The sequence below is a fragment of the Chroicocephalus ridibundus genome, chromosome 5, assembly GCF_963924245.1.
Source record: "Chroicocephalus ridibundus chromosome 5, bChrRid1.1, whole genome shotgun sequence".
NCBI classification, from domain to species: domain Eukaryota; kingdom Metazoa; phylum Chordata; class Aves; order Charadriiformes; family Laridae; genus Chroicocephalus; species Chroicocephalus ridibundus.
In genome coordinates this window covers 26,490,909-26,509,411 of record NC_086288.1, presented here as the reverse complement: position 1 = coordinate 26,509,411, position 18,503 = coordinate 26,490,909, and the positions used below count along the sequence as shown (strand labels likewise).

At 43.3% G+C, this 18,503-nt stretch overlaps 1 protein-coding gene across 1 annotated transcript in view; it reads right to left on the bottom strand.

Annotated features, from left to right (window-relative positions):
• Nucleotides 1–426: 426 nt before the first annotated feature.
• The window catches only part of LEF1 (lymphoid enhancer binding factor 1), a 70,671-nt gene continuing 52,594 nt past the window's right edge, over nucleotides 427–18,503 (bottom strand). The window contains exons 10-11 of the mRNA XM_063336224.1: nucleotides 14,304–14,352; nucleotides 427–2,053 (exon numbers count right to left, since the gene is read on the bottom strand). Of these exons, the coding sequence (XP_063192294.1) occupies nucleotides 1,974–2,053; nucleotides 14,304–14,352 (129 nt within the window). The 3' untranslated portion in view covers nucleotides 427–1,973. The remainder of the gene's footprint in view (nucleotides 2,054–14,303; nucleotides 14,353–18,503) is intronic.

Genomic DNA, 18,503 nt, shown 5'->3' with positions numbered 1-18,503 from the left:
TTGACTTAGTTCAGTCTCACATCAAACAAGATGCAGGAAGCTAGAATACAGGGTATGCTGATTCAGTGTACAGTGCATAATATTTCTTTTGCAGTGGTGCTCACAAACTATTGAAATAGTTTGTCTATGGCTACAGTGGGGTTTTTTTTTTTACCTTTAGAGGTCCTTTAGTAGAAGTCGGGCAGCTGTGTCTGTTTTTCAAAGCTGTGGAATACCAGTCCCTGAACAAAAGGGGAAAGGTGTGAGAGAAGTTGCCGGTAGTGTTTGGGGCTTGAAAGACTCAAACGCCTGCGTTTTCAGTTTTGAAGGGTGCAGAGGAGCTGCTCGCTATCGCAGGAACGTCTCACGGGCACCACTGGCAGTAGGCAGGCGATGCCGACTCTCTGCATCTGACACCATGAAAGAAACCAGGCCCTCCACAGCTGATTCTGCATCCAGCTCCAGTCCCTGACCGCGGGGTAATTTACAGAGCTATAAGAAATTCAACTGTAGTCTCCTACCCCTTGTGTGGGCACGGACTGCATCCAGAATCCATAATCCTAATCACCAGCTTAAAACCACTGCTGCGTTCACTAAGATTTTCATAGGAAACTGAAGATAGAGGGAGGGATCACAGATCCTGGTACTTCCACTTGGGCTGTATCTAACTGAGAAGCAAAAGGGAGCACCGAGCCTGCCCATTCCTTACTCCTGGTATGAAAACAAGAGACTTCTGCTCTCTTTAGGAAGAAAAAAAGCGCCTCTTCCAAAATGATTTTACTTCAGATGAGCAAACAGCCAAACAGACACGTTGCATTTCCTACAAGGAAAGAATGAGCCAAAAATCTTCAGCCTTAGAAGTGACTGTGTCTTCCTGGGCTTGCTTCTTACCTTCGAGGGATTCTGGCGCAAGCCAGTCTCATTTTTTTTCAAGCCAGACAATTGACTTTAGTTTTATTACAAAGCTTTTATTAAAAAACAAATGCTCAGCACATTAACTCAAACTGGAATGACAAAAAAAAAATAATCGGTTGACAGTATTTTTGGCAAAGGCTGCGCCTTACTATTTTAAAAAATGGGTACATCAATGCTCATTTCAACAACTGGCATAAAATCCCACTAACAGGCTAACAAAAACAGATACAAATACAGAACAATTGAAGTAATAATTCAAGTGCTGGGCTTTTTACAAGGAGAAGGGGAATGGGTGAGAAGGAGAACTCACTGCAGTCAGATCTGCTGGATGTATTGCTTATGTATACAGAGTAGATGATGCAAGACTGAGGTGTCTACTGACCAGCTGACTGTTGTTACATTTATTTAGTTCTATAGGACACTGTATTATATAGACTGAGAGGCCACTATTTGTTACAAATAGTTTAACAAAAAAAGCCACCTTTTTTCCATACAGGTTTTTCCTCTGTCAGAAAAAAAAAAAAAAAAGAAAAACCCCTTTTATTTTAAAAAGTATTTCAGATTTCTGACACTTGTTTAAAAGCTCATACCTAGTAAAATATACACCAAAGAAATTACAAACTAAAAGTTAAAATATAAAAGCATTCAAGTTTCTTAAAAAAGCTAAAACCAAAATTGATCCTGTCGCACCATTAAATAAAAAGAAGGTTGAGTGTGTCATCCTGGTCCAGGCAAATTCCATTCCTTGATGTGCTGTATGGGGCAGCTGTGGTCTACGTTATTCTGTTGGCTGAAGCAGGCAGAGACAGCCACGCTACTTTGTTTGCTGACTCGATATGGACACAGATGAGACGGGGGCTTAAGAGTGCAAGGCAGAGGTGGAGTGAAGACAAAAGCTGCTCCGCTGACCCAGGAGCTCATTTGCTCTATTTGTATCGGGGCTGGACCTTGTGACAGTGAAGGATTTTGGCAGTGATTGTCTTTATGATTCAGTGTCTCTAGCAGTGACATCAGGGTGAATGACATCCTAGACAGACTCCTTGGGGGTGGTCTGTGTGGATGAAGGACACACCTAGGGTTTAACAAGCTTCCATCTCCAGAAGGGGTCCTGGTGTCGCCGCCTTTGCTTTGCAAGTTGAGAAAGCATTTCTTTTCCCACCTACAGGGAGGGGAGAGAGAGAGAGAGAGAGAGAGATAAAGACTATATGAAGCCTTTTTTTTTTTTTTTTTTTTCAAATCCTTCGAAGAAGCTGGTGATGAGTCACTGTAACTTTATGATACAACTGTATTAGTGGAATGGGCATTTGCAGTGTCAAAGTTAAGTGCAGAATATTGGTACTTGCTCTTGCTTGAAGTTTGCAAGAATATTTATGGAGAATACTTTTGACTGTAAACAGATGTCTACACCAACTAGAAAGGTGGGGTTTTAAGCTATTTAGACATTCAACATATTACAGAAGTAATTCCCTTTTGTAGTGGATTTCATTTATCTACAACATTTGACCCAGATATCTGTTACAAAATCAGACATCCTTAGGCTTTGGTACTACAGTGGTTGAGTCAATTAAATCTCTGTTTCACAGCTTCAAGCTCTAATCCCTGCAGAAATGAAGAAATGCTGTCTTCTGTAAGCAGCTGGGTAGAGGAATGTGGTGGGTGAGGTCTGTGTGAACACTGACCCTATCATGCATCCACACGACTGGGGAGAATTCATTCTGCTCTTCAGCGGGGTAGGGAACATCTTCCAGTTGTGTAACAGCCATGGGCCTCTTACCTAGCAGTAAAGTTCACTAGGATCTTGGAAGGATTTATGCTCTTATAGCATGTGAAAAGGCCGACAGTGCAAGCCTTACAGGCACTGCTCATCCAGGGAGGAACAGTTCTTCATCCTTAGGTCTGTGGGTTACATCAGCTGACTTATGCAATTGCTAACTCAACCATCACCCCTGCCCTTCTGACCCAGACAACTGGTTTGTAACAGGGACTCCACCCAAAGACTGTCTAATGAGCCAGGCGTTTTTCCAAAGACGGACACATGCTCTCCAGTAATGGTTTCGGGATTATTGGTATCTCAAAAGTATCTACATTAACCTCTAGGACTCCAGGTACTACTCAGCTGCCAAACAAGTAGAGGGTTCAATGAGCAGAGCTTTTGAGAACGACCAAAATGAGCACAGGAATGCAGTTCGTTGGAGAAGGCGAGTGAATTTTCACCAGAAGAAACACAAAATGCTTAGTCACACAAAGAAGATACACTGCCAGCATCTTGAATCATCCAAGGCAAGACAGAACAAGCTTATGAAGAAATGGTTTAAACCACAAGTCAAACTTCTGTTAGATTGATCATAATAGATAGACTGCTTGAGCCTGTAAGAGCCACAATCAGAGTTAATCAGCAAATATTACAGCAGCAGTATTTAAATGAGGGCCATTTATAACTAGGTACCCACCTCCCGTCTGCTGCAGCTTCTGTGTAAGCCGTTCCAACGCAAGACATTTTGCCCATGCTCGTTGAATACAGCTCCTGAATAAGGAGTTACACAGGCTAACGTACTCCAGGGTAGAAAGCCTCCAAACCTGATGCTGGACCCTTTTATTTTAGTAAGCTCAAGCTGGGGCCCCAGAATCTTGCTAAACAAGTTGACTCCTCATCAGAGGCCACTCACGTGACCATTGTTTTAGTGGAAGGTTGAGGACACTGGGGAAGTTTAGCTGCAGACTAAGTAAGGGAGAAAGAACAAGCACAAGTTTATATCCAACTGTCCTGTATAGCTCTATTTTGAGGGACACTGTCCCCTCCCCCAAATACCACCATCCCTGATACATAATGAATAATTTTTCACCTGCTGCTTGTAGCCACAGAAGGACATGTAAAGCCACTGTGACTTCTTAAACAGCACAGCTGAAAGTCCGCTGGCAAACCAGTGGTTTCAACAGAGGTGGTCTGTATTGACTAATTCAGTTCCCATTTCCTCATAAAACCAGCCCAAGTCCCAACTAAAAAAAGCCATCTGAGTTTCCTGCCTTTTTTTCCTTTTTTTCTTTTTTTTTTTATAAAGTAGCACAGTGCTCCGTAACACATGCAGATCAAAGCGCTGCGAAGGGCTCTACCTTTCCAAGGAGCACGAAAGAGAGGCCAAGCAAACAGCAGAGGAACACTGGGGAGAGCACCCTGCAGCTTTATATTTATTTTGTGCCTTTTCATCCCGGATTTTCAAAGGTTTGGTCCAGGTTGCTCTTCCTGGGAAGGTTTTCCTCTCAGTCTTACATGAAAACATTCAGCTTCCTGTTGAGGAATGGCCTTGAGGCGCCAGGCCAGTAGTTCACAGCAGTCTGATACAAGCGCCGTGATTCAGAGCTACTCCCCATTAGCAGCCAGGAATGTCTCCTTCACCGAAGGAAATGAAATGCTCTTCTGTTGAGATGGTTCCCTGCCTCCTCCCCCCTTCCCATACCAGCGAGCTGTCTTTGAAGTCAGGAGGTTAAAATAACGACTGCGGCCTTGCTCTGGCCCTCTGCTTTTTCAAACGGCGGCCATTGCTTCTCTCTCAATCCAAACGCAGCTTTCACAGCTTTCCGTGGCGCCTCATTATCCCCCGCTCCGATAGAGCGGCTGCAGATACTACTGTAATGCTGCAAGGGCTCAGGCACAGTGAAGCCCCAAATATTTTTAAGTGAATACTGCAGCACGGCAAATTACACAGTAGCTGTCCTGAAAACAGCATCTAGAACCCAGCCGTTCCCCAGCTGCACATTAAGGCTACACGCTGGAAATTGCTTCCACTGCTGATAAACCAAATAATACCTAAAAAATACGAATGACGATGATGTTGCCTTACAGATATAAAACAGGTCAAATCAGGATTCTTTTCAAGAAACCACAGGCATGTGCGAAGGAGACTGAAGACTTACCACATCTAAGGCTTCACTGGGGGGCTGTAGCTGAAGTCTGGCCAAGCAAGGCATGCCCTAGCAAAGCCCAATCCACAAGTGAAGTCGGCGCAATCAAAGACTGCAATTACAGCTCCCTGGCTGTGGTTAGGCTTCAAAGAAAGTGCTGCAAGTCACATTTTACATATGTGAAGCCTTGAGCCCAAGCCACAATAGGAGGCACTGTCTGTGCCATTTGCAGCGTACATCTGACTGCAGGAGGAATGGGGGGGGAAAAAACCCCAAACCACCTCCAGAAAGAAAAGAGAAATAAAATTCAACAATAATTCAGTGTAAACAGAAAAGCCTTACTACTGAAGTGATAAAACTGTACTTCAGGAATCGCTACAGTAAAATTAAAGCCTCCTAACAAGCCTGGGCTCAATGACTGAGGGCTAGAGCATCAGAGGGGGATCCGAAGTCCTCCCCATGCATGGGAATGAGACGGATTGAAGGGTGGGTCTGCAAGGGCCTTGTCTTCCTCCTCTAGTCTTTAACTCATCTCCATTTTTCTAGAACAAGGGAGAGGATTATGCAGCTTCATCCAGGTCATCCTAATTGGAAGAGGTTATAGAAGAAAGTCCAGAGTGTCTGGGTCGGTACAGGAGTAAGTACAGAGTAAGAGAGGTAGCTAACCCTTCAGAAAGTAAAAATTTTAAACCAGGTGCTTTTTTTCTACATCTTTCCCCCACCATAGGTTGTTTTCATACAGCTGTAAGAAAAGACAAGACGACATACAATGGCAGTTATATGTATTAAAAAAAAAAGAAAAAGAAAAAGAAAAAAGGTCAGTCTCCAAACCTGGCTTTAAATCCAGTACTTCAAACAACATGGCAAACTCAGGGACCCAGGAGCTGAAACTGTCATTTTTCTTTTGAAGTTTTGAAGTCCAAAACGAACATGTTCGACTTACTGCCAGGGTTTATCCAATACTCCAGAAACTTGGGTATGCAAAACCAGGTCATTATTTATCAGAAAGGTTCATGCTGTTCGTGAAGCCCCTTTGTATTTTCTTTAGCAGCAGAGCAGGAGAGAGTTTCAGGCGCAAGCAGATAGATGCCGGCACTGCAGTCTGCTCCTCTTCCTGCCCAGCTGTGCCATGGTTTGTGGGGTTAGCCTAAACCAGATCCTTGAAATGTTCCGAGCAAACAAAAACAAACACTCCACAACCTTTGTTGTTTCTAAACAAAAAAACCCACCACCTCCCAACAGAACCCCAGTCATTTTAGTAATCCGATTTGCTGCAGGGTCCCACAAGCTGTTACAGCACAAGGATGGAGGGACCTACGGGAGACAGGAAAAAGCCCTCCCTGCAAGAGCTGCATACCAGCAGGCAGCAGAGGAAGACTTTTTAAGCTGTCTTTGCTGCCAAAGAAATTACATAAACTTGTACCCTAAAACTGAACAGATACTGCCATGTTGAAGCTATGTCAGTGGTAATTTTTTCTTGTGTGTCCCCCCGCTGCCCCTTGCTACTGTTAGCCCATTCCCCGTAATGGTGAACTGAGTCTCCAGTAACAAATTACCTACTGGTGTTTTAGATGCCCAGGAGCAGCTGCCCCTGGAGACACCTCTCCATTGACTACAGGTGGAATCTCGCCTTCTAACTTCTCGTCCTCTTAGTTTGGCCTAAGCTAGACGTATTCGGTGAGCAGCAGGAATACCTACACTCGCCATGAGCCAGAGACCTCTTCCAGAGCAGGTTAGTGTCAGCACGGGAAACGCCCAGGTATTTTAGGGCTCCCACTTTGTGCAGCTGAAGCCAGTGATGCCAAAGCAGGTGTGGCTCTTATCAAAGGCCCCCAGTGTAGGCAGCATGAAACTAGAAGCTTTATCACTGCTCTGCAATCTTTAAAATGATCCTACTGGAAGACCCACAATGTGCTTTTCCTGTTGGGGTGGGAGGGGAGAAAGGTTCCATGTTTACAATAAAAACCAGATTAGCTCTAGACAGCTGTCTCTAGCAGCTTCTTAAAGAAGAATAATATACTAAAAGTGATCTGCAAGGGAGGAAGAAATAGGCTTGTCCCCTTTTTGTGTCTTTATAGCATATAATAAATATTCAGAAGACAGTTTTTAAAATTATTTATTTTATAGACCGAGAGCTGTGAAGAAAGATGCATCTGTTCTGAAGTAGCAATTTCAGTGCCCCTAGTTTTCACCTGCTGTAATAGAAAAGACGAAGTACTGGTAAAGTAAAGTGACAATTCTTTCGAAAGAAAGAAATAACATACATAAAGTTTCCTTTGTATAGCATCTTCCCTGTCACAATTAAACATAGGTTAGAATTTACACTGCCCTTTGAAAGACAATCCCAATATTTAAATCTTCTAGCACGTGGAATAATTTAAATAGTTGCTTTCATGCAACCGAAGGTAAGTCAGATGTGACTTGAATATCTTGAGCTTCATCAACCCTTTTACACATACATATATCCACAGAGCAACACTACCCAACCAGTGTAAGACAGCAGTACGCAGAAACCACTACTGAACTCAAACACACCAACTTCACTTTGATACAATTAAGTCATCTCATCAGAAAACCTCTACTGGTACAAAATATACAACAGGAGGCTTGCGTATCTCAAAAGACACACATATGGGAAGAAACCCAACTATTCATCAAAACATAGGCTCACCTAGTGTCAAGACAAATACACACACCATAAAACTAATTATATGTAGTTATCTTGGCAATAACATTTTACCTTGTGCAATTTCAGGTATCCCAGAAATGAAGGATTGAAGGTGCTCAAAACTCCAGAGTTTAATTCTGATGCAGCTTAGTATTCATGAGGAAACATGTATCTTGCCTTTGCAAGGAGGAAGCAACTTCAGAAATGATGTGTCTCTGCCCAGTTAAGCCTCCTTAGTTCCCTTACCCTCTGATCCTGGCTCTACTGATGCCCGTGGAAGGAACACTAATTCAGAGAGATGGTCACTGGTACCATTTCTCTCCTTGCATCTAACCCTGCTCGCACACGACACCTCAATGACACCTTCACTGCACAAATGCTTCCAACATTTGCTCCTAGCATTGGAGCCAATGGCAGAAAGCTGATGTCCTGAAAGGTCTGACTAAAACCTGTGCTGTCTAACTGGTTGGTGGTCTCGCGTTTAATTGGCTAGACAGCGGTGCTCCAGCTGGCCCTGCTTTGAGCTTCCTTCCTTCTACAGCTTTCCAATCTGCACATTTTCAAAATTTTTTATATGGTGCAGTCTTAACAAGCAGGTAAAGGACCAGAGATTTAAAAGATGACTTGCATAAAAAGTCTTAAAGTTCCTTAATAGGAACTGACTGGTATGAGAAGGTTGGCTCTATTAGCAGTGACTTTTGCAACAACAAATTTAGTTTTTTGGGGTTCGTTTTGGTTTTTTTGTCTTCAGGATGTTTGACAATGTCATGACAACTTGCTTTCTAGCTGTTCAGGAATACAGTATCAATTTCTCATTTTGAAATTTTTCATGCACATACACTAGAAAATGAAAATGCAATGCAGACCTGAGATGAACACTAAAATGCTGAGGTTTTCTTCCAATTGGGAATTAAACCACATTTCAAAATCTTGTATCTTTATGAAACACTTTGTTTCTACAGAGTTTTTCTCATGACCTTATCAATTCTTAATCTGGTGATGAGTTTACTAAATCCACTAAAATACACCGTTTTCAACCAGCGAAGAATGGTACACCAGCTGTCAACTCCCTGTCCCCACCCTATCCCACAGGAAGAGTTAGAACAATAGTTGTCCCACTGTTCCTTCACTCTAGCCCAGGCTGCCGGCTGCTAACACCTCAGAATGTGAAGCGATGTGGGTTTTTTTAATCACTTGTAAATGTGTCTGAGTTCAAACTTCATTAGGCATCTCTAACTTCGCAGCAGCATCTGCAACTCGAGCATCTCTGACAAAAGAAACAGGTTCTAGACATTCACCTGCTGAATTACCTACTTTTGCCCTTTGTCAGTAACAGTTTAAAACATGAAATGCCGAAGGTCAGCTTCATAGGTGACCATGCTACGCCCTTTGGTTGCAAAAACTAATGTTTTGTAAACACTTACAAAATCTTCTTGTTTCCCTAAGCCCTTATCTATGCTGACTGTCTAGTCGAAAGTGTTCTGCTGGTTTTTAATTTGGAAAACCTATGCTTGGCCCCTACCCTGACTTACCCTTATCCCTCACATAGTCTCTGATTGCACACAAAATCGCTTTTATACCCTTCCTTCCCTCCTGCACTTCACAAGGCTTCTCTGCCAGGCTGGTAAAGAAAACTGGGGGACCGGGTCTGCTCTGCTGCATCTCTCCCAGCAGGTGTCAGTGCCCTTCTGTACCTGCCACCTAAACAAGGAGGCGGCTTTTCTTCAGGTTTGCTCTTTTGACATTTCTCTTGATGTCAGAGAGCCTGAAAGAGAGGAGGTTTTCTATCTTTCACACCGGCAAGATCAATGTCAGGTCAGAATTAAGTTGCAGAAGGGGATCTGTCTGAGGGCTATACCCTTTGTCTTTGGAAATTCCTATGCCTAGCTGAAAAAGGATGAAGTTAACCAAAGTATTCAACAATATAAACATCTGAATCCAGCAGATTCTCTTCTGTTCATTCTGTCCCTCTTGCCTATGCTGAAGGACACCATTCATAGGCAAAACAGGGAACAGGGAATCATGGGTCACACAGGAAATGTAATTTTTAAAGCAAATCAAGGCACATCTCTGCACCACCATCGCCACACAAATTCTCACACACGCTTCTCTCACTTCTGCGCAAATCCTCCAGGCTCTGTTTAAAGCTTCTGAGCAGTCAAGGGGTATGGAAAGGGCTGGAGCATGTTTCATTTTCCACTACTCCAGCAGCAATTTCAAGAGCAGTGGATAAGCCAGGTTAGAAAACATGTGCCTCAGAAAGCAAGGTACCACATCCTCTTTGCAGCGCCTTCCTAGGATGCTGGCCAGAAACCCGTGGTCAACCATGACCACGGTCATCAGACGGTTCTTTTCCACAGTATTCTGGCTGTAGATTTGTTCACTTTATAGTTTGCTTTCACAAACTCTCTCCATTTTATTTCTAAGTAATAAGGAAAAGATAATCCAGTCACAGGTTGGTTGTTACAACACTATCCAAAAATCACTTCTGCACTGAAATTTGGCTCTGATTTCCCTGCAGGAAGTTTGAAAGGTTATAGACAATTCATTGTTTAAAGTTAAACAGTCTTCATCTGATCCTTTTAAGTGCTTCTGATTGTAAATCAGTATTAGTCAAGTTTTCTCATCTTTGAAAGCTTTGCTAATCTAAATGCTAATTGTCATGGAATTTTCCAAGCCACAAATACATTTCCACAGGTTTTCAAATGTCTATTAAGCTTGTCTATCACTCTTTTTAGCCCTTAAAGATATGCTAAAACACAATGTTACATTATGTAGCTTGTGAGGACTTCCCAATTGTTTCCTGACCTATGTCAAATGATACACTTTTTACAATTACTGTGTATAGCAAGTTATAAGAAGGTAACTATTTCCATGTTGCAGAACAATCAGGAGTGTTCGTTAGCACCCTTCTGTTTCCTTGCTGATTTAAAAAGTACTCATGAAATGCTAAAAATTTGCTTTTTTCCTTCCAAAAGTCAAATCGGATAGGAAATCGGGAATCTCCACTTCCAACACAGAATTGCTCCCATGTACAAGTCTTCTAGAAGGTTGTGCTTAAAGTAACAAGACAACACCCACCTTTTTGAAAGGTGCTCAACAGACAATCTCTATATTGTCCTCAATCTTAGCTTTCCTCATTTCCCCTTCCCTCCTGGCCTCTGACAAACTCAGTTTTAGCATTATCAGGTCTTATGCCACTCTTGGTTGATTTCAAAAGGAGAGAATACATATGGGTTCTTTCTTCAATAAATAAAAGTTATTTCAAACATAGTGTTAGGCCATGTCAATTAAAAACAAAATCCTGCTTGGGGACAGTTCCACAACTCTTCAAGAATGGCAACATGCTTTGGAATACCCCAGGATAGTTTAGAAAAGACTGGAGCACCAGCTTACAGTATTCCTAAAGCAGACTAATATTGAAGTTGTTTTACAACACGGCCATTCCGCAGGCTGGAGGAGATTGTGGAACTCGGCTAAACCCTTAACACTGAAGCCAGAAGAAGCTGGCTGCTGTGTACAGCCCTGGGAAGCGGAGCAACTTAATGCCACCACCTTGACTTCACTGCTTCAGTGATGTCCAAGCCAAAAAGCAGGTTAGAGGTCCACCCTAAAAATCAGTCATGTGCTGAAGTGTTCATGGATGGGGGGCGGGGCGGAAGCCACCCAAAACTTTCACAGTATCTTAAATCATTTCTGTTTGCATGTCTCTTCCGTTACTTTCCTCTGAACATCCCACCACACAACCCTCCCACCATTTCATCCTTCTCACTTACATCACCGTAATTACATCCCTGGCTGATCTCCTTTGTGCTGATCTCGAGATTCTTTCTTTGGTCTTGCCACCTACTCATTTCTGATTCTTCTCAGATAACAGAACGCTTGTCTCCTTCCCAGACCTCCCACCCTCCTTCCCCCTCTTCCTTGCACCATCCTTATGAGCAAGAAAGCTAGTGTTTTCCTGTCTTCAAGAGCTCTTTGCGGCACTCACTGAAAGGCATTCCCAAACTTATTATCTCCATCCAGTAAGACTACAACAGCTCTGCTGTGGGCCTGGTATGATATTATGCTTGTGGGCAAAACATTCTTTGGATTAGGCTTGCAAAGGGCAAGAGTTTTAACCTTCAGAAGTTTACTTTGAAGTCTGGCTGATTCAGGTTCCCTAAATCATTCTGCGCGCTTACTTCCAGCTAGAGCACATCTGTACGTCTCCAGTGGAGAGCAATCACCTGGCACGCAACATTTTGTGAGGCTGCCTACATGCGCATGTATGGATGGAGTCAACAGCACACTCCCCCTTCAGTGGAAGAAGGTACCTACTGTTCTCATACTTCGTGTTACAAACTGCACGAGGGCAGAGAGACAGGTAGTATCAACAGCTTCCACACCGTTACAGAGCTTAAGGGGAAGGAAGAAAGGAAGGGGTGTAGAGGTAAAAGGGACAGAGAGAAAACCCACATACTTAGAACATTCATCCTCTTCTAGTTCAACTCATCCTCTACTACAGAAAATGCAAACAGAGAAACTCCAATGAAAGTAGCTCAGTGTAGGCAAGGCAGTCATCCTTAGATTGTAAGGCACCCCAGAAACCAAGCATCCCCCAGTTTTTTACTGTCACTTGAGCCATAGTCGTATTCTGATCCTAATCGAGTGCTCTGCATCAATTCAGATAAAATTATGTGTGTTTTGCTTACTGGTACTGTATTAATATCAAAGGGAAAAATACAACAATCACGGATCTGGACAACTAAGCTGAAATATCAATTATAAAGCAATGTTAAAGCACTTGCATTTTTGGGTTTTTTTAATAGGTATAATACTTATGTCAGTTACAGTAACTAACGATACTTTACAGCTGCATTTGTTGTGTAGGCTACAGAACCCAAATGCTGCAATCCACATCTAAAATCAGCATGACTCAGGCATATTGCAAAGGACATGACTGTCTACTTGCCTGAAAACTTTTGCTTAGCACAAAGAAAAAAAAGAGCACGCATTTTGCCTTTTCGCTTTACTTCAGCTTTAAAAAAAAACACAACAAAACGAACCCAAAGTCTTAAACCCAACCTAGTTTAGGCTAAGCAGCATGACAACATAATTACAGAAGAGGCTTGAATCACGCCGACGGAGTGACGATGGACACACTGCAGAGAGCAAACTCAACTTGGGTTTCTCTGTCTGAAAGTCCAAGCAGAGCAGAGGGCCAGGAGGAGCCTGCGCTGCTGACCACTCTGAGCGCCAAGGGGATCATGTGGCCAAACAAGGCAGGGGGAGAGGGGATAAAAAGCCCGTTTCTGTTATAATGCATAAGTGAGTTTAGAAAGTGTTATTTTTTTGCATGGTTCCTGGAATTCTCATGGATCTCCTCAGAGCCGTCTGAGTTAATTAGAAGGTGTAGAAGCAACTATTATGTCAAACGCATGCCATTCCTACTAGAAAACGTATCACACTGAGAGGAAGAGAAGGACCAGCCTTTCGACACAAACAGTGAGGAATGAGGATCTCGCTGTGGTACTGTGTGCACTCACAAGCAGACTAGATGGTGTTACTGGATATGTGTAATCACTAGTCATTCCACCTTCTGTGCAGATGATATGACACGATATGGGGAGAGAAAACACATGCTGGAAATATGGCAACAAAAAAACCAACCCACACCACGCATGAAATACCACCGTACCGTTGAGGGAGAAATTCTTGATACAACTGAAATACGTTCCCATTTTCTTAGCAGATGTTTTGTTAGTATACAGATGAATAAATTTTTTAAAAGTGTACCCAGCCAGCCAGCATCTTGTAGATGTCAGCACATAAAATGTACTCTGAAGCCAGCGTCTAACCTGCTCTCAGGAGCTGTGACAGTCTGCTGGCTGGGAGGGTTTGCACCGCTTAATAAACCCATCCCTGTGCTTCACAGGCAGACTTGCAGCCAGTCAGTGAGGTATGGTCAATTTGAAAATATTAAGGTTAAGAAGTGAAATGGTGAACACCTAATAGATAGCCGGTATAAAAACCATCAGTAGTCAAAGTAACATTAGCTTTGGGATATGATACTTCTGCAATTTTCGCTAAGTTCATATTATTGCATAAAATTTATAAGAAAGCTTATTTTACAATTCAGTTTTATCATCAGGAAAGCTTTAGAGATGTTCTTACCATGCTTCAGATGTAGGCAGCTGTCATTCTGGGGCCTGTACCTGTAGAAGATTGTTTTCCTTTAACAAATTTCTGTTACAGAGTTTTTGCACATTCCAAATAAGTTTGTTTGCTACAGTATTACATGGATTTTTTTGGTGTGTTTTGGTTTTGTTGTTTAGGTTTTTTTTATGGTTCTTATACCAGCCATTTTTGTTGGGGAAAATAGGGTGTTTCTTTGTATATATTTTACAGGCAAAGAGGAGACCTCACTGATGCTTTTAGCCAACCTACTAGGCAGCTGGTAGTGTACACAGAAATGTAAAATACAGAGATAAAAAAAATACAGTGGCTACAAAAAGGTCAGTGTAAAGTTTCCGGTGTCCGATAATCCCACACAGTATTTGAGACGTAGCTAAGTCTAACGTTGATTGAGGAGAAAAGCAAAGGCAAAGCAGGACAGGGATTGCAGCAATGCGTAAGTTCAGCCAAAGATGTTGATGCCACCAGGACTGCTGCATGGAAAGGCGTACAGGAAAGGAGACATGTATTGTGTGCATTTTCACAAGCTTGCATTCAAAGTCAAGTATCTTAAAACATCCATCAGAAGTGTTAGAGAAAAGCATGTGAAAATTAAATAGCGCAAGCCCTTGTTTCTAAAACATATCTGAGGTGAAGGGTAAGTAAAGAGCTGGTCATGGCCTACCTGATGCTGATTCCTGCAACTTTTCTCTCTTCCTCTTCTTTTTCTTCCCCTGAAAAATAGGAAATGTTAGCATACCATTACACACACAGAACTTTTTTTTGTTGTTCTCCCACCTCACATCATAGAAACAAAAGCCATCTGGACACTGAGAAAGGAAAAACAATTGTTTTCGGGGTAGCTAAAACCTTTTCTAACCCACTTCCAACTGTTTCAACGGTAACAAGGTTTGCGCTCAGCATCTATGGAGAAATATGCACATGAGCAACACACATTTTTATATCCACATGGAATTACAATTTCTGGCAGTTTTTCAACTAACGCTGGCAGCCACAAGCATCTAAAAGACTTCTCACGCTTAATAATCTGATGACATATATGTTGATATCATAATTTATGGCTCTTACAAGAACTCTTCACACATTCAGATACTTACAGTGTCCTACATGGCAACAGCAGACAGGGTGTTGAAAGTACCCAGGACAACCACGACTTGTCCCCAGGGTGCAAACCAGCCAACTAAAACTGTTCTGATAATGCTTGTACCTTAACAAAAGCCAAGTCTCGGATGGCTGTGCCCGGAGAACGCGCAGTGCAACAAGCAAAAGGCAGGCTGCTGTACAGCGGGGCACCCTTAATGTGACCGAGGTGCAGGACAGAAATGGACATCTGGCAGCTGTCTTTCTTGGCCACCACGCTGGCACCAGCACGCCGGGGCAGGCTCATTGCGCCAGCCCACACACTCAGCCTTCTCCTGCACCCCCATCTACGGAAAAAGGCCACAGCTCCCGGTTCGCACAGTCTTTCAGGAAACAAAAGGTCAGCTCAGACCCACAATTTTAAACCTCAATCATCTTGCATCGCCCTAATTACCACTTTGATATTCCTCCATATGACTTCTCTTTATTGTCCTGTACTGTCTGTCAAAGCTTTTTTTGTTTGTTTTTAAAAAAAGTCACATCCATTTATATTTTAAAGAAGCCTTCAAACTGCCAGGACAGGCTCCAATGGATGAGCTCCGGCAAAGCTCGGTGCCGTTGCTGTCCTTCTGCCCCCCAGCTGGGGGTGACCCCACTCAGCACGGCTGGCAGCCACCAGCGCCTGTCCCAGCGTAGACCATGCCACGCACAGTGGCCACAAACTGGAAGGGCCAAGGTGGAGGGGACGCATCTTTCCATTAGCTGTCTCTGCAAGGCGACGGGATGGACAGCAGGTGAAAACTGGGCGGGCGTGTTGATCTACTTGAGGGTAGGTTGGCTCTGCAGATGGATCTGGACAGGCTGGATCGATGGGCTGAGACCAATGGTATGAGGTTCAACAAGGCCAAGTGCCGGGTCCTGCACTTGGGTCACAACAACCCCATGCAGCGCTACAGGATCGGGGCAGAATGGCTTGAAAGCAGCTCGACAGAAAAGGACTTGGGAGTGTTGGTGGACAGCTGGCTGAATATGAGCCAGCAGTGTGCCCAGGTGGCCAAGAAGGCCAACAGCATCCTAGCCTGTATCAGGAATAGTGTGGTGAGCCAGACTAGGGAAGTGATCATCCCCCTGTACTCGGCACTGGTGAGGCCCCACCTCGAGTACTGCATTCAGTTTTGGGCCCCTCGCTACAAGAGGGACATTGAGGTGTGGGAGCGTGTCCAGAGAAGGGCTACAAAGCTGGTGAGGGGTCTGGAGGACAAACCTTATGAAGAACGACTGAGGGAGCTGGGGTTGTTTAGCCTGGAAAAGAGGAGGCTGAGGGGAGACCTTATCACCCTCTACAACTACCTGAAAGGAGGTTGTAGAGAGATGGGGGCTGACCTCTTCTCCCTGGTGACAAGTGATAGGACGAGGGGAAACGGGTTCAAGTTACGTCAGGGGAGGTTTAGATTAGATATTAGGAGACATTTTTTCACTGAAAGGGTTATTAAACATTGGAATAGGCTGCCCAGGGAGGTGGTGGATTCACCATCTCTGGAGGTGTTTAAAAAAAGGGTAGATGGGGCACTGAGGGACATGGTTTAGAAGTGGCTCTTGTCAGGGTAGGCTAAAGGTTGGACTCGATGATCTTAAAGGTCCCTTCCAACCTCAACAATTCTATGATTCTATGATTCTATGATGTGAGAAACCACCTCAAACTGCTGCAGGGCTCACTGACGGACACAAAGCAAGGGCTCCAAATACAGGCTACGGTGAAGCTACGGCAGATGAATTTAAGTAGTCTCCAATCTGCTCTGACACTCTGGGCCTGCCCGATTCTTAAGCTCCTGTCCTTATTTATCCTGAGGCTGGCAACGGGGCTGGGCAATGCCTTGTGAGTGAGCTCCCAAAGACGCGACCAAGACTAGAAGTTGGAAAGCAGATTTCAAGGGCTCTGGGAAACGCCAAGCGGTACGCTTTATCACTTAGGCGCCAAGGCAACGCTTCTTTGCACAGGAAAGCGCATTAGTGCAGATGTTAACATGGAAAAGTCATGGGAAGAAAATGATGTTTTGTTCCCTATAGCAGGCTGACTTCAAATGCTAAAACATACTGAAAGCTGATCTGAGATCCATCTATGAGATACCAGAAGCGAAGAAACAGAAGGAAAAGGCTGGGCTGAAAACTACTTGTCAGCATTCCCAAATGAGGTAGTTTCTGACAACTCCAGCACACACAGTGCTTCTCATGACTCTCACACAACTTTGCAGGACTACTTTGGATCTCGGTAATTAAAACACAGTAAAATGCACACAGATATTGTCAACTATTGAATAGCAATGCATTTTCTTGAAATTTCTGAAATCCTAAACAACCAGCCAAACCAAAATAGAAGAATTAAAACAAAGTAGTACATATTTTTTAATTGTCCTGTTTTGTGAAATGCTGCCACATGAAACAGAAGAGACACCCCTAAGTCACTTACAACTCTCAAAATACTGCAGCAATATCTGTGCTGAATTAATACAATTTCATTTTTTCATTGCTCAAGTTAGAAAAAATGAAGAGAAAAAAAGAAAAAAGCAAAAAGAAAAAAAAAGAAAGATGACATATACCTGAAAAGGTTTCAGTGATAAACTGTGATCTACTATGATTAGCTTCTCACTACCACTGCAACAAACATTCCTGGAGAGGCAGAGAGAAGGACTGCGAGAGGAAGCTAGCAGACTTCTCCATTGTAACATACAGGACTGGAGTATGTCAGAGCTATGCTTCCACACAGGATGTAGGTTGGAAGCACATCAAAGAGAGAATTCATACGTGCCACCTTACTTATTCTCAATGTCTATCAAGGCGTTTAAGAAACTGCAGGTCCACTGCTTGTACTGCATGGCAGTGGCATACAGTGGCAAAACACATCAGGTTCTCAAAAGTCAACGTGACCGAGCATCACAGGACAATCTTGAAGGCTGATGTCCAGTCAGCAGGACCTGACTAGGTTCCAAAGTGTTTTGATTTTCCAGCAAGTAAGTTCAGGACAATTGAAATCGCCTTGTTTTCAGGGTGTGTATCTCTGAGACCCTATTTGTTCCCAGGTGTATTTTAAAACAGCTCTGTTGACATGGTCCGGTTACCGGAAATATATCCTACCCGCGTAAGGTCATGACAGCTCATCTGCTAGAGAAGATGACCGTATAAAACAGACAGAAACAAGCTGCTAGGGCTTACAGTAGTGTCTGTGCTTACAAAACTGTATGGATGTCAGCAAGACCAAGGCATTTGCTTCAGAGATGATCACGTACTTTCTTTGTCAACACCTTCCATGCCAAATATCTCCCTAAGAGACTCTAGCTTAACAATGAAAATGTTGTTTAAGCTGAACAGTAGCTGTGCTGGATTGGAAATGTGGAGTACTTCTACAGTTTCTGTTAACGCTGTATTTAGGTATCTCAATCTTTAACATCCTCAAGGCACCGCTGATGTAAAGAAATACTACTGTCCACCTAATACAGACAGAAAACTGAGCCAGTTACAGCATGTACACTTCCTATCACGGTAAATAATGCCACAGCTGATGGGAGGACAGAAAGGAAATCTCAGGCTAGGGTCAGTCTCTCAGGATCGCAGCTTGCAAGGTTCATAGCATGACATACAGCTGCACTGACAACTCATTGTAAGCACAATAGTATAACTGTGCAGTGCAAGCTGTGCAACCTGCTATTAACACTTGCTTGATATTTAATTATAAAATAAAAATAATTGTAAGAAAACTTCTTAGCTTCGCCAAGTGGTATAAAAGCGG